This window comes from Ictidomys tridecemlineatus, chromosome X, assembly GCF_052094955.1.
Source record: "Ictidomys tridecemlineatus isolate mIctTri1 chromosome X, mIctTri1.hap1, whole genome shotgun sequence".
NCBI lineage: Eukaryota > Metazoa > Chordata > Mammalia > Rodentia > Sciuridae > Ictidomys > Ictidomys tridecemlineatus.
Window position 1 is genome coordinate 19,651,289 of NC_135493.1, and position 27,698 is coordinate 19,678,986.

At 34.4% G+C, this 27,698-nt stretch overlaps 1 protein-coding gene across 1 annotated transcript in view; it reads right to left on the reverse strand.

Annotated features, from left to right (window-relative positions):
• Positions 1-866: 866 nt before the first annotated feature.
• The window catches only part of Stk26 (serine/threonine kinase 26), a 54,113-nt gene continuing 27,281 nt past the window's right edge, over positions 867-27,698 (reverse strand). Inside the window, exons 3-12 of the mRNA XM_005337697.4 lie at positions 23,396-23,626; positions 14,004-14,060; positions 8,855-8,963; positions 8,609-8,766; positions 7,566-7,751; positions 6,359-6,507; positions 4,412-4,505; positions 3,782-3,844; positions 3,564-3,700; positions 867-2,640 (exon numbers count right to left, since the gene is read on the reverse strand). Of these exons, the coding sequence (XP_005337754.3) occupies positions 2,616-2,640; positions 3,564-3,700; positions 3,782-3,844; positions 4,412-4,505; positions 6,359-6,507; positions 7,566-7,751; positions 8,609-8,766; positions 8,855-8,963; positions 14,004-14,060; positions 23,396-23,626 (1,209 nt within the window). The 3' untranslated portion in view covers positions 867-2,615. The remainder of the gene's footprint in view (positions 2,641-3,563; positions 3,701-3,781; positions 3,845-4,411; positions 4,506-6,358; positions 6,508-7,565; positions 7,752-8,608; positions 8,767-8,854; positions 8,964-14,003; positions 14,061-23,395; positions 23,627-27,698) is intronic.

Sequence of the window (27,698 nt, forward strand, 5' to 3'; positions counted from 1 at the left end):
ACTTGAGAACTTAATTTTGTTAACTGATCTTAATATTAAGTCTAACATATTTATAAGATAATGTTAAACACAACGTTCAAAGAAAGGAAGGAATTATACAAATAAGCTATTTTTAAATATAACTTAACAGAGAAAAGATAAATCAGTTTCTTTATTCTCCTAGCCCTTACATCAGAAAAATCCCTTTTAATATATTTCATTCCATCCATTCCCTTTCTGCTCCTGGAACCATATCCAATAACTCACAAGTCTAGAGTAGTTATTGAATAAGAAGAAGATATTGAAGGACTGGGGATTTATCTCAGTGGTAGAGCTTTTAACTAGCATGCACAAGGCCCCGAGTTTGATCCCTAGCACCACAGAATTTTTTAAAAAAATTAAAGACTGATCACTTATATATTAAATCTTGGATCTTCAAGGATCTTATATATAGATCCTTGAAGCTATGAAGTTCACCCACAATCTTATATCTAGAAAAAACTCAAACTCCTTTATGCTATATGCTATTTCTTTTCTCTTTTACTGAAAATCTTTGCTAAATTTATGTTTTTTCCTAAGAACTATAGGGCTTAAATCTGTACATGAGTTTCTAATAAAACGGCAATTAAGGAGACCATATAATTTATTGTCTAAGCCAGGACATTTTGGAAATGGTACTTAATTAATAATTCTGTCAAGATAGGAGGCAGAAATCAGGACAGATGGTCACTGTAGCTGTAATCAATCCTAAATAAAAAGTGAAGAGTATCTTTTAGTTTCAAATAAAAACTTTGGTTATAATGTTCCAATAATAAATTAAAAGTCAAAGGAGAAATGTTTTGAAATGATTAAGATACCACATTATACTCCCCTCAAGAAAACAAACATTTGTAGATCATGAAATTAAATATTTATTTTCAAAACCCCCAAAACACTGGAGTATGCTTCACCTAGAAACAGTTTACAGGACTAAAAACTATAATGAGTAAGCAGTACAATTCATATCTGTGATGCAGTTGTAAAGTTTCAAATAATCAATTTATAAACTTGTTGCTTTTACTTTTACAAAAATATTCATTTAATCCATGATGAGTTGCAAAATCATTTTGAGAGTGCTACAGATTATAAACTTTAATTGTGTTTCAGATACATAGCAGGTGAAAAATTTAACTGAACCATTACTTCAAAATACAATTAACTAAAATTAATTTTTACTGCATAGGCACCAATGACAAGAAATTTCTTGGCATATTATACCACAATTTTCTCAAGTGTTTATATTTTAAAAAGAGCATGTAATGGCTACCTTGATGAAAAACTGTATTCTTTCCTTGTAGAACATTTTCTTTTAATATTTGGCAATTACTCAGATTTCTTTTTAAAAATGATTTTTGTGCAAAATCCAAGTGTGCAGACCCAAACAAAATATTAACTATTAAAACTAATTAATATCAATAATTCTACAACTACTGATATACAGCCCCAGTTCAGCACTTAGCCAGGCATAATATATATACTGGGCTTAAAAGAAAGAAGGTTATTATCCACTCAACAGTACCATAAATATAACTAAAAATTAACTGTACAGTCTAACTTACCTTTGAATGGACAGAAATCATCCTGTACTATGGTTATTTTCATATGAATTGGAAAATGCTTGATATACCCTTTCAGAAATGAACATATGATGCTTTTGTACTGATAACTATGATGAACAAAAATGAATAAATAGTTTACAGGACAATTTACTGCTATGACAAAAATATACTGTGTAAATTATATTCATACCTGTTGATCAGGTATTTAATCACATGACAATCAGCATTTTTTCAAGCTCTCTAAATCCAAGCATATGTAATTTGACTTAAAGATTTAAAAAATGAAGCCAGTATAATTCCTCCATTGTTACCAAAAACACATCCTTGGCTAAATGATTTTGCTTTAAAATTTCTAACCATTTAAATAAGGGTTGATTGTGTCTTCCATCTAAACAAAAAGATAAATACTGTACACCAAGAGGTACTTCCGTTGCTACACGCTGCCTGTCAACGCCTCAAACACAGGGCTCTCAAATGTGATAATCATTGAGCTGCCTGGAATTCATACCAACTTGGTATAAGAATCAATACTTTTCCAGGTTCAATTTCAAAGAGCTTATTAAAAATTTGTTTTAAGAAGATGTGTCTTACTTCCACTATTCCACAGATAGTCCTTTTTAGAATATGCTTGTGTAAATAAAAACTTTTGAAGCTCGATGATTTACGAAAATTGAATATTTAGGATGCCGTTGAAAGACCTGTATGTTTTATGAGTGTACAGTTAACTAAAGATCAAAACATGAAAGGTATTCATCCTAGTAACTTAAGAAATAATGATACCTAAAAGCAAAACTGTATCTCAACATTTACTACAATACAGGTGAAACTATAGTATTAAAAGTTTTCCTTACAAAATAATCTCTTTAAAATATAAAATGATAAACACCATCACAAAATAGTTGAATAGCTTCTTCCAAATCTTCAATGATGCAAAGATCCAAAAGGCACATGGAGCTCACGAGTTAAGCATTGTTAAGCTTGAAGTAGCTTTGGTGGGTTACTCTGGGTCCGTATGAAATTGAAGCCAGAAATACTTTCTTAGGTGGATTCATCTGCAGAACACCTATAAAATTAAGAAAAACATAACTTGATGTACAATTATGCATGTTTATATTTCTCACTTATACGAACTCTGTAATGAAGGATCTGATTAAGCCAAGGAGATAGGTATTTTCAGTTGAGTATTGTCCTAGAGACATTAAAACACAAGCAAATCCAAATATCCCTCTGTATTTGATTTCACAACTTCCAACTGATTCCTTTGCATACTGGAAAATGGATGGGAGTTTTCCATTATAATCTAAGGGATTTTGAGTTTATGAATACAAGTGGGCTTTATCGGGTAGAAAGATCTTTGAGATTGTATGATTTTACAGGTCTCATGGTTTGTTCCAACTTAATCCCACTTGACATCATGAATACAAGAAATACAAAGGGGCACTGAGAAGCAATATAATGGATTTAAGTAAAATTTGTATCACTTCATAGCTTGCTTAAGCTGTATTGTATGTGTACATACAAGTCTTATTTAATAAAATAGTTTTAAAATTGGTTATAAGTTCTTCAAGTAAAATCAAATTAATAGTTCAAAGATACAGTATAGAAATTGAAGTCAAACAATTGTATTGTCTAGACATAGTCCTCTACCTAAAACTTTTCCCTTAACTTTTCATATTGGACTTCAAACTTAGGAACATAAGCACTGGAAACTATGTGAACAGTTGTGTTTCTGCAAATTCTGAGCCCAGTATCAAGAAAGCATTCCTAAATAACATTACTGTAAGTGCTCAAATAAGAACATGTGCAGTGACCTTTTATCTATACTAGTAGCAGAGAAAAGATGGGGTCAGGGGAGAATCGGGCCATTCATTCATTACTGGAAAACTACCTCCTCATGTCTAAAGAAAATAACTTCAAAAGTTATGATTAAGATGGGCAACAATTTTCAAGCATACAACTATTTTTAAAATGACATTTCAAGCTTACTTTTGAAACTTTTCAATTAATTTCTTCACCATTTTGTCAGTGATGCCAGGACAGGCAGCTTCAGCCACAGCAATACTTTTCTCAAGTTCTTCAATTGCCTGATTCCTGCTTGCATTATTCTCATCCTGCTGTTTAAGCTGAGAAAGAATGACAGCTGTAACATCTGAAATACTATACTATTTAAAATAGATATCAAATGCTCAAGAACTTGTACTTACTTCAGCAAATGCAGGTGTGATTATCATAGACAAACAGCTCAGAGTTTGCACAAGATCTTGCTCCTTTGAAAAAATAATATAGATTACACACATAAAATTAAAATAATCATTCATGCTTTTCTTATTTTATGACAAATGGGAATTAATTTGAATTTGGCCCAGGAAAGACCTAAGATACAGCAAAATCCTATGCTTCTTCCTATCATGAATTCCCCTCCATAACCAAGAAGGCTTCTTCTAAAATTACAATAGATATCTATGATTCCTTGGGCTTATTATTTCTAGGTGAAACACATTTTAAAATACCAATGACCACTTAAATGACTTTATCTTTTAAAATTAGCTCAAAACTAATGATATGGGGCTGTGTTGTGGCTCAGTGGTAGAGCACTAGCATGTGTGAAGCACTGGGTTCAATTCTCAGCACCACATATAAATAAATGAATAAAATAAAGGTTCATCAACATCTAAAATTTTTTTAAAAAACTATGATAAATGAAGCATACTACATGTTTAATGAGGCAGACAGATATTTAGGGGTACTGAATCCTAATAATTTTTAGCCATATAATCTCACTACATAGTTGGAAAAAGTCTATTAAGAGGAAGTGATAGTTTCCATATACATACTGCTCCATTCTGTAGTTTCTTTGGATCAGGCTTCTTTCGCACAGTGGTAAAACTCCATTCAGGATGAGCATTGTTTTCCCTGCTGGTGGATTCCCTAAAGAGATTGCCAAAGATACGTCTGTAAGTTTATAAATAATTCAGCATGATAAAAACATCAAATCAATGCAAAGATAATTATCTCAATGTTTAAAAAAAACATAGCATAAAAAAGCATTTGATCTCACTTTCAGGTACATACATTTTACCAAAGAGTAATGTGTGTCTATCTTTCTATCCATCTTTCTGCCTGCTTGTCCTTCCTTCCTTCCTTCCTTCCTCCCTCCCTCCCTCCCACTTTCTTTTTCTTTGTAATATTGGGGATTGGACCCAGGGGTACTTTACCACAGAGCTACACCTCAGCCCTCTTTATTTAATAATAATAATAATAATAATAATTATTATTATTATTACTACTACTACTACTACTACTACTACTACTACTACTACTACTACTACTACTACTACTATTTGGCACCAGGGATTGACCACTGACCTTAACCACCCAGCGTCACTTAATCACGGAATCACATCTCTAGCCCCTTTTATTTTTTATTTTAAGACAGGGTCTTGCTAAATTGCTGAGACTGGCCTTATACTTGCGATCCTCCTTCCTCAGCCTCCTGAATCAAGTGGTTTTCAATTCTAAGTGTGCATCAGAATCCCATAGGAATACTTCCTACATATATACATACATACATACATACTTACCCATCCCCCACCACTCCCCAGTTACTGAACCAGGACCTCAAGCAGTGCAGCTTGTGGTCTTAGGCTTCATTGGGTGACTCACAAGGACACCTAAGTCTAGTTACACCATTAGAACAGGGTACAAACTATTCTGATATATTTTACACATTTTGAATATTGGGGATTTTTTCATAAATGTGGGAATCTAAGAGTATTATCTTTAAAAATTTGGTCTTTCCTTTCTTCCAGTTTGCCTAATGAAAGTGTAAATTATGGTGTAGCCTAATTATTCTCCCAGTCAAAACTAAATTAGAAACCTAAAGTCTGAATTTTTTATATAAATGCTTCCATTTAAAAAAAGCCACTGCAACATTTTAAGGGGTGAAAATCATATATAAATGGGTATTATTATTATTATTTTTGTGGTGCTGGGGATGGAACCCAGGGCCTCACACATACCAGGCAACTGCTCTACCGCTGAGCTACATCTGCAGTCCATGTATATTGTTTTTGTTGTTTGTTTGTTTGTTTTTTGCAGTAGTAGAGATGGATTCTGGGGCCCTGTATATGCTAGGCAACTGAGCTACACCCTCAGTTCCCATAAATAAATATTTCAATGTACCAATCTGATCACAGTTTGGTGCATGATTGAGACTTGGGAAAGCTCAGTTCTCCAGAGGGATTTTGGAGGTTGCCATCAGAGTGTGAGAAGATATAGCTCCTTACTTTTTAGGGTACTGGAGGTTGAACCCAGGGACATTCTACAACTGAGCTACATCCCCAGTTCTTTTTATTTTTTAATTTTGAGACAGAGTCTTGCTAAGTTGCCCAGGCTGACCTCAAACTTGTGATTCTCCTACCTTAGCCTCTTGAACTACTGGATCACAGATGTGCTCCACTGCATTTGGCTCCTTATTACTTTTTGCAAACTAATGTTAACACCTTTAATGAAATTTTATTCCAAAATTTTGTAATATGCTCAAGTATCCACTAGGGGTTAGACCAAGACCATTTAAAACTAGAGCTATTCACTTCCAAGAACAACATGTTTCCAAATTCATTGTATTACACAGACTGTGACTGGGGAACTTTCAGTTTCTATAATGAAACCTCAGAATATGGTTAATGTTTCATGCTAATGCAAGCATACCAGATAATTGTTAAAAGACACAGTGTATTGAAATGGGCTACCTACATACAAATTGAATAATTTGTACATACGAATCAGAGCCATCAGAATCAGATTCATCATCACTGTGTCCTTCTGCCTTCCATCTCTTAAATCGATCGATCAGTTCAGTCAGATAAGAAGTCTTCTTGGAATTTTTTACAATGAATTTATGTTTCAGAAGTTCTTTAGCTGTAGGGCGCTAAGGAATAAAATGAAGAATGCATGACTATATCAAAGCTCTTTGTGAGTGTAAAAAAAAAATCACTGGAACTAAAAGTAAATCTATAGACAGGAGGAAAACTAAAATGTAGGAAAATAGCTAATTCTACTTTTTAAGTGGCTCAAGGCAACCACATTAAATTCACTACGTTTTTACACCAATTTGGTAAAACCCAAATAAACCAGAAGGTAAAGCTTTCTCAAAGGCACATCAAAGGATTTAGAAAGTAAAAATGTAAAAACATCTCAAAATAAAGCTTTAAAATACTTTTATTACATTTACTGTAAGTTGAAAAAATTCATGAAAACTATCAAGGCTATAATTTTGTTATCATCTGCACACATCTTAGGAATGCCTAATTTTGTTATTATCAGCCCACATCTTATTATCCTTTCTCTATAAAGCATCGATTCCTATTGTGTCTAAATGCAAACAGCAGATGCTGTGGGCGATATTTTCCCTCTAGCATTTTATTAATATCAGAAGGTTTACTATTAACTTAAAATTAGTTATATCAAGTTCTTGTATATTTTTAGTCTCTAGAAATCACAAGGCAGCTTTAATTTAAACAACAGCAAAAACAACTATAATAAAACTGCCAAGTAAATGAGAGGACTTTACTAGACCAGGAAAAGTATAAAACTTCATGTTGAAGTCTCTGAATATTAAATAAAAAGTAAACACAAACTTTCATGAAAAATGATAACATGGTTGAAAGGAATCATCGTGAACATTTTACACATGTACTTTAATAATGACATAAGATGAATTTTATTTCTCAAATTTCTTTCTCCTTGAAATAGGAAATGATCAGTAAACAGCAGGAAGCTGGGGACCAAGAAAAAGATACAGGGGAAGGAGTAAAGTTCTGGTTAAGAACTGACTAAGATCAGCAATGTAGAAGGAAGAACTAGGTTCCTGGATAGATTTCAGCCAATTTTCACCTCATTCTATTCCCCACTGTGGAAAAAGCCACCTCTACTCCAAATAGATCTAATAATGGAAAACAGATAGTAGTAAAAGAAATAAATACTCACAAATGATGGATCTTTATTCAGGCAAGCATCAATAAACTCCTTAAAAGACTTAGTAAAGTCTCCAACAAGAGTTGGAGGATTGTTTTTTGGAATAAGAAACAAAACTCTCATTGGATGCATATCAGAATTAGGCGGCTCTCCCTTGGCTAGTTCAATAGCAGTAATTCCCAATGACCAAATATCAGCCTGAGGTAAAAGAAAGAAAAAAATTCTATTACCTTGAAACTTCATTCCAGTATACTGCCACAAAAGAGTCTGTAGAAGGTAGTGGTCCTATAGTTTTGAAAAGTCTGCCAAGATCGGTGGCATTAATAAATTGTTATTAATAGAATTCACTTATTTTAAAATGTATTGGATTCCATACTTTATGCCAGGCATCATTCTAGGCCCAGAGGATTCAGGTGGTAAAAATGCTAGACAAAAATTCCTGCCCTCAAGGGGCTTACATTCTAGTATGAGAGACAGAGAAGAAACAAACATGTCAGACAGTGATAAGTTCTGTGAGGAAAATAATAAAGCAGAATAAAGAAATAATGAATAAGAGGGTAAAGAAGTTTGCAAATTCACATGGAAGGTCTGAGAAAGACATCTTTGTGTCTGTGATGTTTAAGCAGAGACCTGATTAGAAGAAGGTTATTCCAGAAAGAGGGAAGAGCAAGAGCAAAGGTCTTGAGGCCAGAGTATACTTGCTATGCTTGAGGAACAACAATGAGGCCACCACGACTGGAGAGGCAAATAACAGCTGGAGTTACAGTAAGGACTTAAGATTTCATTCCAAGTAAGATGGAAAGTCATTGATGTGAACAGGGTCCAAATATTATTGGCATCAAGGGAATTTATGAGGAAGCAGCAAAATATGACATAACTTTTCCTTAAGAAAGATTTGATAAAGAAGGAAAATAAGGCAGTTCTTTAACTAGGATAGCACCAGGACCCTTTGCTCTTGGCCGTTCCTCTATCTGAAATAAAATTCTTCCTATCAGATCTCTGCTATATAAAATTTATTCATAAAAACACAACAGTTTAGACAAGCAATCCTTTACTTTTGAGTCATAAGCTGACTGTTGAATAACTTCAGGAGCCATCCAAAATGGAGTTCCCACAAACGTGTTTCTTTTAATTTGTGTATCTGTCAGCTGGCCAGCCACTCCAAAGTCAGCAAGTTTAACATCTCCTTGTTCTGAAAGCAGGACATTGGCAGCTAGGAGGTAAAGAAAAAAGGGCAAAAAAAATTCAGTTTCTGCAGAATGCATCTATTTTTCTAAGATTCATATTAGACTGCTATATACCTTTTATGTCTCGGTGAATTTTCTTTTCTGAATGCAGATAGTCCAGACCTTTCAAAATTTCCTTTAGCATGGTAGCGATCTGGAACTCATCAAATGGACCAGCTCGCAGCTTAAGGGGAAAAACATACACACACTCACACACAAAGTTTGCAAAATAAAATTCAAGATTGCTATCTTTGAAATAATGTAATCACTTAGGTATATGAAACAATTGTTTATTAAACCAATATTTAAACAAATGAGGAAATTTTTTAAATATGGGGGAAGAAAGCAAAAGAATTTTAAGTCCCAAGGCTGAACAGATTTTTTAAAAGATTAAATTTAATATTTAAAGATAATATAAACACTTTTTCCTTGATACTAGCTTCAAATTCTGGAGTTCCTGAACTTTTTACATTAGAGATTTAACAAATATGTTTAAATGGTGATAGTGCTAGCTAAATTGTTTTTCTGATTGGGGAAAAAAATCAACTACTTACATGCTGGCATTTGTTATTAAAAAGTTACTAAATATTGACATTGAACTGATTTTTAGATCAGATAATCTGTAAGATTTCCCCAGCAACTATCTGATCATACAGGTCAACTACAGTAAAGTTATTTAGCATTCTGTATGTTTCAATAATATTGTAAGGAACAGAGTCTTGTTGAGACTCAAATTTTAAATTTATCCATGAATATAATAATTAAACCATTCAGACTCATTGTAAAACAAAATTTGAATCATGGAGGGATAATATTTTTCAAATAAATGTAACACATTTCCCTTTCTATCCCCATCCCTGTACTGAAGCCAATAGTTCCAACTGGAATACAAGGAAAGCAAAGAGTAGGTTTCAGAACTTGTAATGGAATATCTGAAAATTTCTCTTTAAAATAAATGGTGATTTAAAAATTCTGGTACCTCATAAAGCACAAACAGTGGACTGTACAATATTATTACAGGAAAGGGTGGGAATCTAAAGTCAGAGCCGAGACACAGTTCTGTTTGCTGGAAGGAGGAAAGAGGTGGTGAAAATCAAACATTGCACACTCTGCCTCACACTGGGAGGGATTCACAGCTCTTTGGCACCTTGTGTATTTCATCTTTCATGAATGCCATATTTATGCTGAATAAAGGGCACTTTCATGTCAGAATTTAACAGCCTAAAATAGGACCCATACTTTGGTCTCACCATTTAATATTAACTCTAGTCTGGGTATACAGTATACTCCAGGGATGGCTGCAATTCAATAGCTCCCTTTCCTAGGCAACATTATCTATTTATTTCCAAATCTATCAACTTCTACCCCAAAAGTTCCTTTCTGAAACAGTACTGAAGTGGGGCTGGGGTTGTGGCTCAGCAGTAGAGCGCTCATCTAGCACATGGGAGGCACTGAGTTTGATTCTCAGCACCCCATAAAAATAAATAAAATACAGGTTTGTTTCCAACTACAACTAAAAAAAAAACAGTACTAAAGTAATTCTAAAAGGTGAAAATGAGATATTATTTTATTGATGGCTGGCAACAAAATTCTCAGGTACTACCAACTAACTGAGGGATAAACATATTCATAAGACTGGTACCATCAAAAATGTTGGCAGGGCTACAGCATGCTGGACAACTGTAGCAGTGAAATGGCCACGGGGCGACAGTGAATCAGGGAAGAAAAAAAAATCACCCACACTAACACACAGAAAACTGTCTCAAATCTTGTAGTTAAAATGGCTCCTTAGGCATGTTGGTAGTGATGAGAAAAGGAGAAGAAAGGGAATAGGAAAGAGAAGGAATGTAAAGTAGAAGGAATAGAGGTTTTTTTAAAAAATATATCTAACACATCTTCAGGAAAGATTATGCCAAGATTGTGGTTTATTGTCCTTAAAGTGCATAACTGAACTTCTTTCCAATGACTGAACTTCTTATCATATCTCTAATATGTAACACTTCTGTCCCAGGACAGTGTACAGGCTTTGTGTAATTTTGCCTCTATTATGAAGAAAGCATATGCAAAAGAGGGACATGTGCTCTTTCAAAGATTGTACCCTTAGGCAGGTGTGGTGGTACACACCTGTGATCCCAGCAACTTGGGAGGCTGAGACAGGAGGATCACAAGTTTGAGGACAGCCTCAGCTACTTAGTGAGATTCTGTCTCAAAATTAAAAATAAAAGTAGAAAGACTGGGGATGCAGCTCAGTGGTAAAGCACTCCTGGGTTCAATCCCTAGTTCAAAAGGAAAAAAAGGAGAGAGAAAAAATGAAAACTGTACTCTTGTGGACCTAGGCCTGTGGATTTTCCCTACATTCCTTTGACTTTCAGCCAGTCAGTCCCTAATACAGCATGTTATATTATGCCTTCTTTTACAGTTAGCAGATTGTTTCCAACATTTTTTCTTGGTGCTCATGTTTTATTCTGTTTACTTTTTTATATGGGTTTTTGTTGTAAGCCACTGTAAATTCTTTTTGGAAAGCAATGGGATATAATAAACTCAATAAAATAATATATAGTATGCTCAAAGTTTGTTCAGATGCGACAAATGGTTTTTCAAGAATGAGAGAGACCTTTGAGGTACACTATGTATAATGCTGATATAAATTACAAATCATAATGTTATGTTATTCCATTAGTCAGACACCAGTTTAAAGTGATAAATACTCTGTTCAACATCTCTCTTTGTTTTCCCTTGCTCCTGGTAACAGAGTCCTCCTCTACTACTATCATCGTTCTTTCTTAGATTCCCCAAATGACAGCACTCATTTCTATATGACTATACATGGAAAAGGAACAGCACATTTTTTCAGCACTAGCTCTCCTTTAAAAGCTCAGTTCAATGAGGTTTACAATTAAATCACAATATGATTGAATTTTAGAGCTATGAAAACAACAAAAAAAAAGTTCATTAATCAAATTTCTTCATCTAACATTTGAGGAAATTAAGGCACAAAGAGATTATCTTGCCCAATTTTAGTCAACTGTCAGTGGTAGAAATGGGACTAAGAACTAGGTCTTTATATTCTCAGCCAATATAGTACTAACAACATTTCAATTCATTTAATTTATTCTAATTGCCATTTTTATCAGGTAGAGTGCAGAATGGCAGGATGAGATCAAGAACTCACAATCATTTCACTCAGGATATCGATTAGGGCTATTAGGAAGGGTTAGGCCAGTGTTCAAATGCTTGACGTTGCTATTAATGATCTTGATAAACAGATTGGACTAGCTTTGCCAAAGCCTACAAAATGGAGAAGAGAAATGGTGAGTTCCATGGGGGAACAGATAAGGTAAATGATAAATTTGTAAAGGCTTCTCAATATTTTAAAAGTAGAAGGAGGTTCTCAGAGCAATTGAGAGGCTTCTTCTAGGGCTAAACAATAAACTAATGTAATAATAAGACTGACAAGGCAAACAGAAATGAGATCATTTAACTTTAGGAATGAAGTCTGACTCTATATGCATGAAGAATATTATACAAAGAAATGCCAGTGGTGTTCTTGCACTGGAGAGGAGAGAAAAAAAATGAAATTAAGCTTTAGGATATGAGAATTAGATTAGAGACAAGAAAGGATTACCAAATGTGGCAACTGATTAAGCTAAAATGAACTCCTAGAAGTAAATGAGGCTTTCCAGATCAAGTTTATCATGTCTTTTTTTTCAGTACAGTTCTGCCTAAAGCAAAGAAAATTTTTTCAGTCATTTCCGTTCATAGTATTAGAAACTTTGACTCATCAGTAGTCAGGGTTAAAATATTTTAAAAATATCTAATCACCTTCAGGTAGGAAAACTCATCTTCACTTAAAAAATAAGAATTAAAATATTACTTAATGAGCCTAACAAAACACTCTTTTCTTAGACATAGCATGCTATATAATTTCAAAGGAAGAGGCATGTAAATAAAATATATCCTATAGTATTAAAGATGGAAGAGAACTGAAAAATAACTTACTGCAACTTGTTTTATGACACACCCAAGTTCAGGGAGTTCCTGGGTCTGGTTGACAGTCACAGTTTTAGTTGAGCAAAGCTGGCCCTATAACCTTAAACCCCTATAGACTGACTGACCCAGTGGTCATTTCATAATTCATATTTAATCTTATAATTAAAGCCATATTAATAAAGATTTTAAAGGGAAGAAATCAACATTGATAGTATTATACTAACGTGGGGGAAAACCATCAGTTTTTTTCAGAGGCATTCTGCACATGAACATATCTTCATTGAATGGAAATTTTCCTGTACTCTGCAGAACTTCAGCATTCTTGATAATGGCCCACTAAAATGGCAGTAACACTTTCAGTCATTTTAATAATCCAAAAATGCCATCACCTTTCCAAATAACCTACAGTGGGGCAGAGAGAAATCTGTACAGAACTGTATCTGTAGGCCTACTTGGTCAAATCCCTAAAACCAATGTCTTAGTCACTTTGGGCTGCTCTACCTGAATATCATAGACTGGGTGACTTAAAACTGCAAATACTTATTTCTCACTGTTCTAGAGGCTGGGAAGTCCAAGATCAAGGTTCTGGAAGACTGAAGTCTGATGAGAGTACTCTTCCTGGTTTCCAGATGGCCATCTTCTCAATGTACCCTTGCAGGGTAGAAAGACAGCTAGAGGGCTCTCTGGAATCTCCTTCACACAAATGCCATTCCTGAGGGCTCTGCCCTCATTACCTAATTACTTTCCAAAGTCCCACCTTCTAAGACTATCACACTGGAGTTAGGATTTCAACATACGAGTTTGTGGGGCACACAAATATTCAGTTCACAATCACTTTTAGTGACAGTTATCACAATTATATATTTTTAAAAATCTAAGAACTCAGTCTTAGAATAAGCTTGTAAAAGTCAAACACAAAACTGACAGTAATTAGCAAACACTCCACTCCTAATTTGGGGCAATCATTTTATTAAGCTATTTGTATTTCTTATATACCATAGATTGTCAGCAACAGATTCAAATCTGCAACAAAGAAGTATCTACATAAGAATTGTAATGCATTCCACTGTCATATTAAAAAAAGAATTATCGACATAAGTGCCATGGTCCTCAAGGAAGAGTTTAATTTGAACATATTAACTAATACAACCACTTAGCATTGCTCAAAAGTCACTGCTTACTTAACATAAAAGAACAGTTAAAAATGTTTGTGTAATTATTTTAAAATACTTACAAGATCCAGTGCTGAACCGCCACCCAGGTATTCCATTATTATCCATAATTTTGAACCCTGTAAAGCCATGGAACAATTTAATAATTATAAACCTTAGCCAAAATAGCATACTAATAAAAAGTTAAATCTTACATACTAATGCAATGATTCTAAAATAGATGTTTAAAAGTGGTTGCTTGGAACACAGAACATATTTTTTCCATATACCATTATACAAAAAAATAAAATTCTGAGCCTAGTCTTGCAATTCTATTTAGCCTTTGATATAGCTAAACAAATACAGTATTGTCTGTTATTGTTAAGCTACTAATAATCATTACAAAACTGAGAAAAAAATCCAAAGTTTGCAATTGTTATCTTGAATGATAATACTAAAAGGAAAAGATAATTACAATAAAGAATGAGAAGAAAGGACACTTATATAAATGGATAACGAAAGGGGAGTGTGTAGCTCAAAAAGCATATGATTACTCCAGGAAAAATTAATTTCATTTTGACCAGAACAAGAGTAATGAGGTTTATGGGGGAATATATGTATATGAATTCTAAAACTAGTATACACACATACACACCATTCTCCTCTATCAGTTAAACACTGGAATAAAACACTTCCTTTTTTCAGATATAGCTTGAAATATTAAGGATAATTCTTTCTCCATACCATTTCATGAATGATATTCTCTATTTTTGAGAACACATAGCTGACTAGAAATCGAAAGGTTGGTTTTATTATACTAGCAGTAGCAAAGTTGTGAATGAATTATGTCCCAAAAGTCCATTTTTAAGTAAGTTATTCAAAAGCAAGCATTTTTTTCTATAAAAAAAATCAGGTTTGGGATCATGGAGTTGTCTCCCCAAAAGAAAATGTTAACATAAATATATCCATAGTATATAGCATGAAGAATATTGGAGAAACTCACTACTACTTATAACTTAGCAATTTTTCTGGGGAAAAAATATATATTCAGTGTTGTGCTCCAACTTGGGATGCCAGGAACACATTTCTCACCTTTACAGGCCCAGCTGTGGGATGAAGATTCTCAAGCTACTGCTGGTGCCCTCACTCTAAAATCCCTGGGAAGTACTGAGGAGTTCAATTTAAAATTTGTCAAGCATCTCCATGGGGCTGGAATTTTATTAAGGCAGAGAATGGAAACTCTAGTGACACAATGATGAGTCAGGGGAATGTTCCAAGGTTGAGGAGTCAGAGTTAAGTTGAAATTGTAGTGTAGGGGCTAGGATGTGATCTAGAGCTAGGGGCTGAAGAGGGAAAGATTAGTTCAGTTAAAACAGACGGATTCTACTTTCTTAATGTTGACACTATATACAATATATAAAAGAAAGAGGAATAGAGCACCACCATCCTATCCACTTCCACTAATCTTAACATCTGCTCTGTTTTGCCTTAGCAGGTCAACTTGAACTGAGGAAAGAAAAAGCTGAACGTCATGTGTGCATGGAAGGAAAGAGGAAATAAATTTCTACAATAGTGGGGAGGGAAGCAGAGATCTAGGAGTGGTTCCTGTAACTTGAATTTATGCATAGAAATTAGGCATTCAGAACCAGAGAATTATAAACCTGATACAACTTTTTTTTTTTAAAAGTATTTCCTGCCACTCAAAATGGTACATGCCTGTAATCCCAAAGACTCAGGAGGCTGAAGCAGGAGGATTGCAAGTTAGAGGCCAGCCTCAGTAACTTAGTGAGGTCCTGTCTCAAAATTTAAAAATAAAAAGATTTGAGGATATAGCTAAGTGGTAGAACACCCCTGAGTTCACTCCCTAGTATCACACACATAAAAGTGATTCTTATAATGGCTTACAGCTTAAGAATATTTTCTTTTACCATAAGTCTGTTTCCAGTAAGTACTATATTCTATCATATGAATGCAGAAAGCTTCCCATGCCCTGACATTTTAAAACAAGATTTTGTAAAATTAGTTTATCTGTTTTAAGGTTCTTTATGAATGAAAAGCACCTGTTTTTCAAGTCTAAAAACAATGTATGCCCCTTTGCTTATACCAATTCAAAATGGAAACTTCCAACTATCACCAAAAGGTATTCATAAAAAGCTGGATATGTGACCTTACAAAACAGTATATACTGCTTAGTTATTAAAGTTGAAACTAAGCAACTTCCAGATCTGAAAATAAGACTTACTACCAGAAGAACTTTTCAGTAGAACTAGGTACTCCTCTGACACAGGGAGTGGCCAGAGGTATCAGATAGCTTTTCTGACTGCCTCCTTTTGATTGTCACTCCTGGAGACAAGCATCACTGGAGGATGGCCAAAGACCTGGACATCTGGAAGACTGTTAGGCGGGCAGGAGCCTGAAGCAAGGCCTAGGGAGCAAGGTAGAAATGGCAAATTGGCAGGGCTTCTCCCTGCTCAAGGCAACTTAATGAAAACACTAACTACAAACAAAACTAATCTAAACTAGCTTGCTACTATTTGGAGGGAGGATGTGTAACGTCTCAGGTTCTATCTTCAAATTCTACAAAAAGGCTTTATTGTTGGAGGATACAAATAAGTGGTTGGTTTGCCTTTTAAATAATTTAAAGTGCTAAGATGGTATCTACATGCTGGTTTACAATTCTAAAAGAGCCAGGTGAGTGTAAACCGTAACCATAAACTTCGCATACAAAATTCCATCTCTCTGCTTATAAATGAATCCATACATTTGAACAATGGTTTGGAGGATTAAGTTTTGAGTCCTATATCAACATGGGTTTTCAGTTGGTATTAGGAAATTGTTCCTAAATTCAGAATACCTAAAGAACAATTGCTCTAGCTGGCATGGTGGTACATGCTTGTAATCCTAGTGGCACAGGAAGATCAAGAGTTCAAAGCCAGCCTCAGCAAAAGCGAGGCAATAAGCAACTCTAAATAAAATACAAAATACAGCTGAGGATGTGACTCAGTGGCCCAGTGCCCCTGAGTTCAATCCCTGGTATCTGCTCCAAAAAAGAAAAAAACAATTCAATATACCAATTGTATGTACGTATAAGAGAGGATTATTTATGCTACCTATGTGTTCAATTAAGTAGCTGGTCTATTAATCCAACAGGCAATAATAACACTGACCACATCAACCAGCAAGTGCAATTGAAACTAGCCTGTCACAAAAGGACAAATATTCTTTGATATCACTTATATGAGGTACCTAGAATAGCCCAATTCACAGTGACTCAAAGTAGAATGGTGGTTTCCAAGGATCAGGGAATGGGGATTATTGCTTAATTACCTATTAATTGGTAAAGATGTTCTGGAAATAAATGGTGATGACTACATAACATTGTGAATGTACTTAATGCCAGTGAACTTAGAAATGGTTAGAGTGGTATGTTATGTGTGTTTTATCATAACTGAAAACCACAGAAAACAAGATTTTATCGAACTGCAAGGGACAGTAGAGATTATTTTTGCCTAGAATATGGCTAGATACTTTACCACCTCTGAACCATTTCCTTCCAGTTTGGAATGCCTTGTCCCTACCCCAACCTCACTTTCCAACTTTCATCGCAATCATATTCAAAACCTAGATCAAATGTTAGCTCCTCAGTTTTAGGGTTACTGCCCTTAAAGTACCCACAGGTAAGTAGGTAATAGATGAGGCAAACTAGCAATACATATCTGAGACTGACAAGAGTCTTGGACCAGAGGCATTAATTGTCAAAATAAAGTAGATGAGGGCTGGGATTGTGGTTCAGTGGTAGAGCACTTGCCTAGCATGTGTGAGGCACTAGGTTCAATCCTCAGCACCACATAAAAATAAATAAAATAAAGGTCTATTAACAACTAAAAAAATATTTAAAAAACAAATTAAGTAGATAAGATTGACTAGGGCAAAGAAACAGAATGAGAGGCACTCAGTAAATACATGTCTGTTAAGCTGAATCTAATATGAGGCTTCTTAGAGATATATTTTGCTGAGGCTGGCTTTGAACTTGCTATCCTCACACCTCAGCCTCACAAGCTGCTGGGATTATAGGCATGCACCACCATGCATGGCAAGGTATATTTATTCTGAGAAAAGAACATTTTGATAAGGAGAAATATATACTGTCCTTAATTTTCTTCAATAAATTATATAATTATAGTTATATAAATTATAATAAATTTTCTTTTATTTAACTATAAAAAATTTTCAACAAAAGAATATTCTAAAGACACTGAACATATACCAGATATAAGCACACACAAAGCTTCAGTGAAAAATGAAAAGGCCACAAAAGTGTACAGAATTTTTTCTGGAATATTTCACTTTATTCATTCAATTCTTTTTTTAAAATAAATTTCAGTGGTGGCATATGTATGTCTGTGTGGAGGGGGTGATTATTTCCTTAACATAAACAGAAATCTAAAGGCAATTTTTACCAGCAAATAAAGGCATGATTCAAATTCTACTCAATGCTTGAGTGAGCTTCATTTTAAGATTTACATTGAACTAGAAAAATATTTAAAGATTATAAAAGATTCTTCCAACATTATGAGATCAGAAAGGAAGGGTTTGCTTATTTTAGCACTCTTCATAAAGACTAACTTTGTCTGTCAAGAAACTCTGCAGTGAACTAAAATTAAAGGAAAACACTGTGGTCACACTGATGTGTTTGTCTGGTTTTTACTCTTGTTTTTAAAAATGAAGTTATACACTGAGCTCAGTCAAAATGAATACCTAGTACATTTTTGCATGTCTCAAGGAAATCACTACAATTGCATACAGTTTTAGAGAGTATATAATTTTCTCTCAAGTGCAATAACCTTTTCCTCCAGCTTATGGTGAGGTCTTGGTTATGTGTGATATCCTGTGTAAGGACAAGCTGAGAAAACTGATACCCTACACTGTTCAATTAACTTGACTCACAAAATCTTCTGTCATCTGAAATGTAAGGATGGATCAAAGAAGGTACACAGTTGATTGACAGTGCAGTTTTCTGATGTTACTTAGAGGATGTGGCCTTGAATTACATTGACTGCATTAAACAGAATCCTGTTATATGTGATTTTAGTTTAGGAAAAAACTCAAGTCTACACAATCACTGTAAGATTTAATATAAATGGAAAACAAGTTGTTCAATTTTAAAAAGTGATTCAAATAAATAGTATTAAAAGACCATATTTTGTTTTCTGTGTGTGTGTGTGTGTGTGTATATATATATATATATATATATATATATACATATATATATGTATAGAGATAAACATGTGTATCATACATTTATTTACTTTAAATAGATAATTTTATCATGAAACAATAAGTTCTTCACTGTATTTTTTTTTTGCAGTACTGGAGATCAAACCTAGGGCCTCATGGATGCCAGGCAAGTGCTCTACCACTGAGCCATTCCCATCCCCAAAGTATTCTTTTACTAAGAGACTTCAATTAATGATTGAGAAAGGAGATAAAAAAAATTTCAATTAATCCATCAAGAACATCTTGGACAATGGTGTTTTTTCTATTATCACCAACTAGTCTTGAGTATATTCTACAATCAAGATTTGGTACAAAAATTAGTTTATATTTATTTAAAGATTAAGTAATTACTAGATGAATAGTACATATATAATGTGGTGCTAAGTTTTGAAGAGAATTTTTTTAAATGTGAAATCTTGTAAAAATAGAGTTGTAATACATTTTCTATGAGACTGAATATGAATAAACAAAGGCTATAACTAGTAAAAAGTTAAATTTCTCATATCAGTAGTTATTTCCAATATAATAAACAAGACCTATTTTAAATAGGGCTTATTAAATATTTTAAGTCAGTCACCAAAAATAGCTTATCTGTTATATGGGCGTAAAAATAGCAAGGGTTCAGGTTTGCTTTAAACTGGGTCTGGAATTACCAGTATTCTATCCAGAAAGAGTCAACCCAAAAGAACAAATCACACACATACACACATACAAAAAAAAAAAAAAAAAAATCTTAGGACTGCCTACAACAAAGTCTGTTGTAGGAATTAGAAGGGGGACTTAAAAACTATTGAAACTGAATAATCATGAGATTTCTCTAACTTAATATTAACTGCTAAATTAGCCTTTTAGGAGTGAACATGAAAGCCAAAGGACAAAAACTCAGGTATGAGGTAAAATACAGCTAACACTTAGAAAGAAATGCTGAAATTGAATAAAAATTATCAGTATTATTACTTCCTTTTTGAGGACTTTTTTTTCAAATTATTCTCAAAAACAGGATGCTGGCATATTTGTGCCTCATCTGTATTTTAGATGCACTTTAATCATAAAATTTGCACCATTTTTATGCATCTAGTACAGTGTTTAATATAGTGGCTGTTTAAGGATTAATTCTACTATGCATACACTCTCTATCTAATTCATATAATGTTAAAATAAATCAAACTTGTAAAAAGGCAAGGAAACTGATGGTAATTTTTTTTTTTTTGGTACCAGGGATTACTCAGAGGAAGTTTATCACTGAGCCATATCCCCAGGCCATTTTTGTATTTCAGAGACAGGGTTTCGCTGAGTTAGAGCCTAAGTTGCTGAAGACGAACTAGTGAGATTCCTTTCTCAGCCTCCCAAGCCGCTGGGATTACAGGCGTGCGCCACCATGCCTCACTTACATAGATATTAATTAATATAAATACTGATAAAGAAAGCAATGACAAAGTGAAGTCACTAAGATGGAGGAATAAAAAAGAGCGATCTTTGCAACATCTGCCACACAGACGCAAACCAAAATAATCCTGGAATGGTTCAAGGGCCCTTTTAAGAAATTGAAACACTACAGTGGAGCATAGGAAGCATTATACACCCATAGGAAGGATTACAGGTGGATCTAGTATACCTGAGATGCCACTGGACCGCTAGGAACAAAGAAGTAAGGCAAGAATTATTTATCAGTTTCATCATCACCGGGCTCCAGATTCATGAAAGATGGCTGCCAGGCGAGTTCACATACCAAATGCGCACCCGCTTTGTGGCCGTGCGCGCGCTCTGAAGTTGTACACACATGCTTTGCAGCTATGAGCGCATGCTCTTTGCGGTTGTATACACTGCCTTTGCAGCTGTGCGCATGTGCGCTCTGCAGTCGTGTACACACACGCTTTGCGGCCATGCGCAAGCGCTCTGTGGAGGAAAGCCCACACACACGTCATATGCACCCTTGCCAAAACCAAGGTTTCTTTGCTTCCGTCCTCACTCCGCACACTGGTTCTGAGGCCACTGAGAGACAGCAAGTACTCTGGAATCTGGAATGTAACCTTGCCTCAGACGATCCATATTTAATGGCTCACACCAGGTCTGCGCCAAGGTTGCTGTGCGCATGTCTACACTGCAGACATACACTCAGCCCAGAGTTAGGGTCTAAATTGTAGCGGCACTGCAGCCAACCTGAAAAGTTGAGACAAACAGATCGCCACAACAAGCTAGCTCCCTTTGGGCCGAATTTTTTGCACATGCATGCACTCTGGACATCTTCTCAGAGGTCAGTGAAGTAGTCTCTTCTCTGTCCCATAGTAGCTTTGTGTGTGTGTTGCGGGGGGTGGGGGGTTGGGGGTGTGTGTCCATCTCCATCTTTTTCACAAACACCGGCGCCTTGCATAAGAAACAATACTAAGCAATCCCACCCTTATAAACTCTGAAAGTCTAATACTGCTTTCCTTTGAAATTTTTCAACATGGGATTAAGCAATTTTTTATTTCTTTATTTTTGGTGCCAGGAGTGAACCCAGAGGCATTTAATCACTGAGCCATATCCCCAGCCCTTTTTATTTTTTATTTTGAGATAGGGTCTACCTACATTGTTTATGGTCTTCCTAAATTATTGCTGAGGTTGGCTTTGAACTCACAATCCTCTTGCCTCAGGCTCCCAAGCTGCTGGGATTAGAAGCATGCACAACCACACCCAGTAAAAGTTTTTTAAAAAACATTTTTAGTTGTATATGGACACAATACCTTTATTTATTTATATTTGGTGCTAAGAATCAAACCCAGTGACTCATACATGCTAGGCAAGTGCTCTACCACTGAGCTACAACCCCAGCCCCAACAATTTTATTTTAAAAACAATTTAAAACCCAACCTAGAATTTTCTAGCTATTTATTCTTTTTCTTTATCTCTTTTATTTTTATTTCTTCTTTTTAGTTATATATGACAGTGAAGTCCATTTTGACATATTTATACAAACATGCAGTATATCTTATCTAATTAGGATTTCAGTTCATCTTAGGATGTACATGGTATTAAGATTCATTGCAGTGTACTCATACATGTACATAGGAAAGTTATGTCAGATTCATTCCACTATCTTTCCTATTCCTAATCCCCCTTCCTTCTCTTCATTCTCCTTTGTCTAATCCATTGTAGCTATTTATTATTTACATTTCAATGGACACAAATCCTGACTTTTACCTCTGGAACCCAAGAACTCTTGGGTTTTACTAAACAAAGAATTTTCTGTTATGCAGTAACATCTCCATCTGCTGGAAATTTAGGTGGCTGCTAATTACATCATCTTGGAACCAGGAAAAAATCCAGCTTCAGCAGGGGGTCAATATTGTTTCATTTTATTCCATTTTAACAAAAAGTTGTTCCCCTATAAGTTCCATATCCAAGATTCAACCAACTATGGGTCGAAGAAAACCTCTCTACTGAATAAGTACAGACTTTTTTGTCATTATTCTGTAAACAATACAGTATAACAGCTACTAACATAATATTTACAATGTATTAGAGAATAATCTAGAGGTGATTTAAAGTATAAGGGAGGATGTACATAGGTAATACACAAATACTATGTCATTTTATATAAGGGACTTGAGCATCTGGGGATTTTAGTGTCTTGGGAAGCAGGGCCTACAACCAATCTCCTGAGGACAATAATGAATGAATGAGTACATTTATCATGTGCTTGAGATGTGCCAGACTCTGTGTCTGTGCTGTGACAAAGAAACCAAGACTGGTTAAGCTAAACTGCCTGCCATCAAGAAGCTCACAACCTGATGGGAGAGAAAAATGCAAACACCTTAACTCAATGGAATAAGAGACATACTTAAAAATTTCATCAATTCTGAGATTCAGACAGAATGAACTATTGAAAAGAGTTTGCAGGAACCAAGGAAGGTTGGCTTTTTCCTGACAAAGGATATGTCTCAAGAGCCAGCTGCTCCATTTCTGCTCCTCCACTGAACCAAAAGTTCAGGTATAGAACAGTGTACAGCTGAGTGCTGAGATATATTCAGGATACAGTTGCTAAATCTAACAACAATTTATTTGGCACTATAATGGAGGGAGCTGGATTCTGCCTAAAGGACAAAGACTGCCAAATCTTAATTTGAGACATTGCTTTTCAAAAACAGAATTTAAAAAGAGAGGAAGAAAAACATAATGAAAATACCTTATGACTTAAATAATATAGCACACACATTACCTTTAAATATGACCCATAGTATTTTGTTACATATGAGCTGTCACATTGACTCAAAACAGTTATTTCTTGTTGAATGTCTTCTATTTCATCTTCGGCTTCCTCAAGGTCAATGATTTTAATAGCAACAACTTGCTGAGTACGGTTATCAATTCCTTTGAAAACTTCTCCAAATGAGCCTTTTCCAATGCGTTCTAATTTTGTGAACAGTTCTTCTGGATCTGCTATATTATTCTATGGAAGAAAGAACACAGATGATTTTTTAAATGAAGGAAAATGAATCATAAGACAAAAACACTTTTTGTATAGGTCTTCAATTTTTAATATTTTTAATTGTATGTATTTACTGGGTATAGTGTGATCATTCAACACATATACAATGTGTAATGATCAAATTTCATCTCCTTGAACATTTATCATTTTTTAATTTTTTTTAAAGCTTACAAACTCCTTTGACTCTTCTCCACAATTGCTTTGTTAGAACAACTGTAATCTCAAACAGCCAGCTGGTCCACATTCTACTGGATCACCCACACCAAAAGGGTTTAGCTGATGGTGCTACCACTAACAATCCCATACAGCAAAGTCTCTGAGGACTGCCAAAAGATCAGATATATTTTGGAACAAAGCAAAGGATTGTATATAGTTTAGACATTAATGCAAATGTAAGAAGAGTTTTATAAGCATTCTTTGTGAGTATGGTGGTGCACACCTATAATTTCAGTCATTCAGAGGCTGAGGCAGGGGGATTGCAATTTTGAGGTCAGCTTCAGCAACTTAGGGAGACTCTAAATTTCAAAATTTAAAAATGACCGGGGATGTAGTTCAGTGGTAGAGCACCACTGTGTTCAGTCCCCAGTACCTAAAATAATAACAAAAGAAAACAACATTCTCTCAATATTACCTTTGAACTCTCCTCTGTCTCAACTCAGACCTGCCAAAAAACCCACCTATAATTCTAAGCAACAAAGAACACAAAATACTTCTGATCCTTTTTTTTTTTAATGTAGGATCCTATTTGTGTGAAATGTTCTCATCAATGGCTGAAATGTTTTTGTCTTTTTCGTAATAGCTATTCTAACTGGGGTAAGATGATACCTCATTGCAGTTTTAACTTGCATATCTCTGATATCTAATAAAGTTGAGCAATTTTTCATAAATTTGTTGGCCATTTGAATTTCTTCTTTTAAGAACTATCTGTTCACATTTTTAGGATCCTATTTGTGTGAAATATTCTCATCAATGGCTGAAAAGCGATTCTATGCCTTTATTAAAGAACTGTTCTCCATGCTGAGGAAAGAAATCTACCAAAATATACTAAGCCCATATATGCATATATCACAATTAATCCTGCTTACATATATAATTACAATGTACTAATTAAGATAGTAATAATGATAATATCAGTAGAGGAAGCAGATCGGGGGGAGGGGAGAAGGGACAGAAAAGGTACTGGGGAATAAGATTGATAGCATCATGTTATGTGCATATATGAATATGGTGTAACAAATTCCACTATTATATATAATTTTAATGCTCTAATAAAAATGTTAAAAAGAATTATTCCCCAAAAGCACAGGAAACAAAAGCAAAATTATGCAAATGATATTATATCATATCAAGAAGCTTCTACACAACAAAGAAAACAATAAAGTTGAGACAAACTACAGAATGGAAAAAAATAAATGTAAATTATTCATCTGATGATGGTAGATGAACCTACATAGTGGAACACTTGTCTAACATGCATGAGACTCTGGGTTTGAGGCCCAGTATTGTTTTAAAAAACAGAATGTAGGAACTTTGAAAAGTTTTTAAATATACAAAAGAACTTTCACAAATTATTTCACAGTGGAGAATAATAATATTAACACTTTTCTCTGATAAAATCTGACATGAAGCAAAGGTTTTTAGATTAATGAATGTATAGGCATGACTTAGATTTATAAATTCACTGTCCTTTCCTGATATAGAAATATTCTTTTTCTTTTCTTACAATATACAACTTTAAATTAAAACCTTACTCCCATAAGAATTTTTTTATACTTCTTAAACTTTTAATGTTGAAGACATACTTCTGATCAAGTAGCATCTCAAGATGTCCAAGCCTTCCCCCAAAAGCATATTATTAAATTATTCTTAAGTATTTTATTAGTCTAAAACTTTGAGTTCTGCCAAAATATAAGAGGATGCAATTTAGTTCTGGTGAGCTAAATTATAATCGACTTTGTCTATTGGACCTAGAATATCTGTTCATTTTCTATAATTTTGCCTAGTTTTACCTTATCATCAATTTCAGCAGATAATTATGGAGTTAACATGTCCCTTATATCTTATTATTAAAGAGGCCATTAAGGTTTATTTTTCTCTTATCAATTTCTTTGCTCTGTGATAACCAAATACACACACTACTACCTTAGTAAACTGGTTCCTTTTGAGGTAACTTCAAGACGTACTACTGCTTTTAAAGAATTTTATCAACTTCTCTTTTTCAGCCTGCCTAAAATACAGTTTGCACATGATGTATTTTACTTTATAAGCTTCCCACATATTCCTGTATTTTTTCCATTTCTAAAACATGCACATTCCATATTGGAGGCTCTTTGATACTTCAAGCTATATGAATATCCTCACCTATCTCCAGAATGCACATGAAACAAATACACCTTGAGATTCCCATATGGCCTTTTAAAAATAACTTGAAGACTTCCAGTAGGTTGAACATGCCTCTTTAAAGCTCACATTTTGTTGTAATACCTTCTCAAAAACATGATTTCCTTGATGTCCTCTTTTATCAAGCTATTATATGTATGTATTTCATTGTGATCATTACTTTATTACTATTACACAGTGGTGATCCCATAGTTACCTCTTCCTACTTTTGGTGATGTTTTTTTGTTTTTCTACTACCCTGTGGTAAAAATTTCTACCAAATACCTTGGTGATGGGTTCAGTTTTATATAACTTCCCAAATTCAGTGACCTTGGAAATTTTTCTTAAAAAAAAAATGTGTCAGCCTGTTCATATTAAACATACTAAAGTTTGGAAATAAACCATTGATGAAAACTACATAGTATACACCTTTTGATAACATACTCTGGGAAGTGTGTATATTCATTAACTCTATAACAAGAATCTTCTGTTGTTAAGAAACAAAAAATTAAATCCTAATCTTCCTAATTAGTGTTTTAGAAGGATTTGACTGGAACAATCAGCCCCAGGGAGGATACAGCTGTGTCTTGCTTTCTATAATAAATGGATTCTGGCAAATATGTAAATCAAGGATTTAAAAATCAAGTCACATTTTGCATTTTAAGGAAGCTCTAAAGTAAATCCTGACTCATCAGTATAGTTTAACATTTTATTGGAGATGGAAACAACCATCATTTATACAATGTATCATACTTCCTACTCTTATTTTGGGTCTAAAACTTATGCAAAACATTATCTTTAGAGAGAAAGGAATCATGAAAACAAGTTTTCTCTAGCATAACTTCACTTCTGTAAGCATTTAAGGAATGGGGATCCTTACCCAATTTACCAATTTCTGAATCCATGATAGATAACAGCCAAGTTCTAATTTCTCCTTCAGCATTTTAAGCCAAGGCATTCTAAGTATCTTTAGTAAACACAGGTTGCTTTGTTGTTTTTAGTAGAAGGGAAAAAGTCAGGTAAATAAATGGTAAACAGGGCTGGGATTGTAGCTCAGTGATGGAGCACTTGCCCCTCAGGTGAGGCACTGGGTTCGATCCTCAGCACTACATAAATAGAAACAAACAAAATAAAGGTATTGTGTACACTATAAAAAAATAAAAATAAATTAATAAATGATAAATACCCCAAATAATGCAATTAAAAAACACCCACATAAAGATGCTGGTTTGTCCATGGCATTTGCAGGTAAATGGCTGGCGTTGGAGAAGATAATGCTAAGTGAAGTCAGCCAATCCCCAAAAAACAAATAGCGAATGTTTTCTATGATATAAGGAGGTTGACTCATAATGGGATTGGGAAGAAGAGCATGGGAAGAATAGATGAATTCTAAATAGGGAAGAGGAGTGGGAGGGAGCAGGGGATGAGCGAGGATGATGGAATGTGATGGACATCATTATACAAAGTACATGTATGAAGACTTGAATTGGGTGTCAACATACTTTATATATAAACAGAGATACAAAAATTGTGATATATATGTGTATTAAAATTGTAATGCAAAAAAAAGAATAGTGTTACCTTAGATTAGGTAGAGGAAGTGAAAGGAGGGGAAGGCAAGGGATGTGGGGATAAGAAAGATAGTAGAATGAAA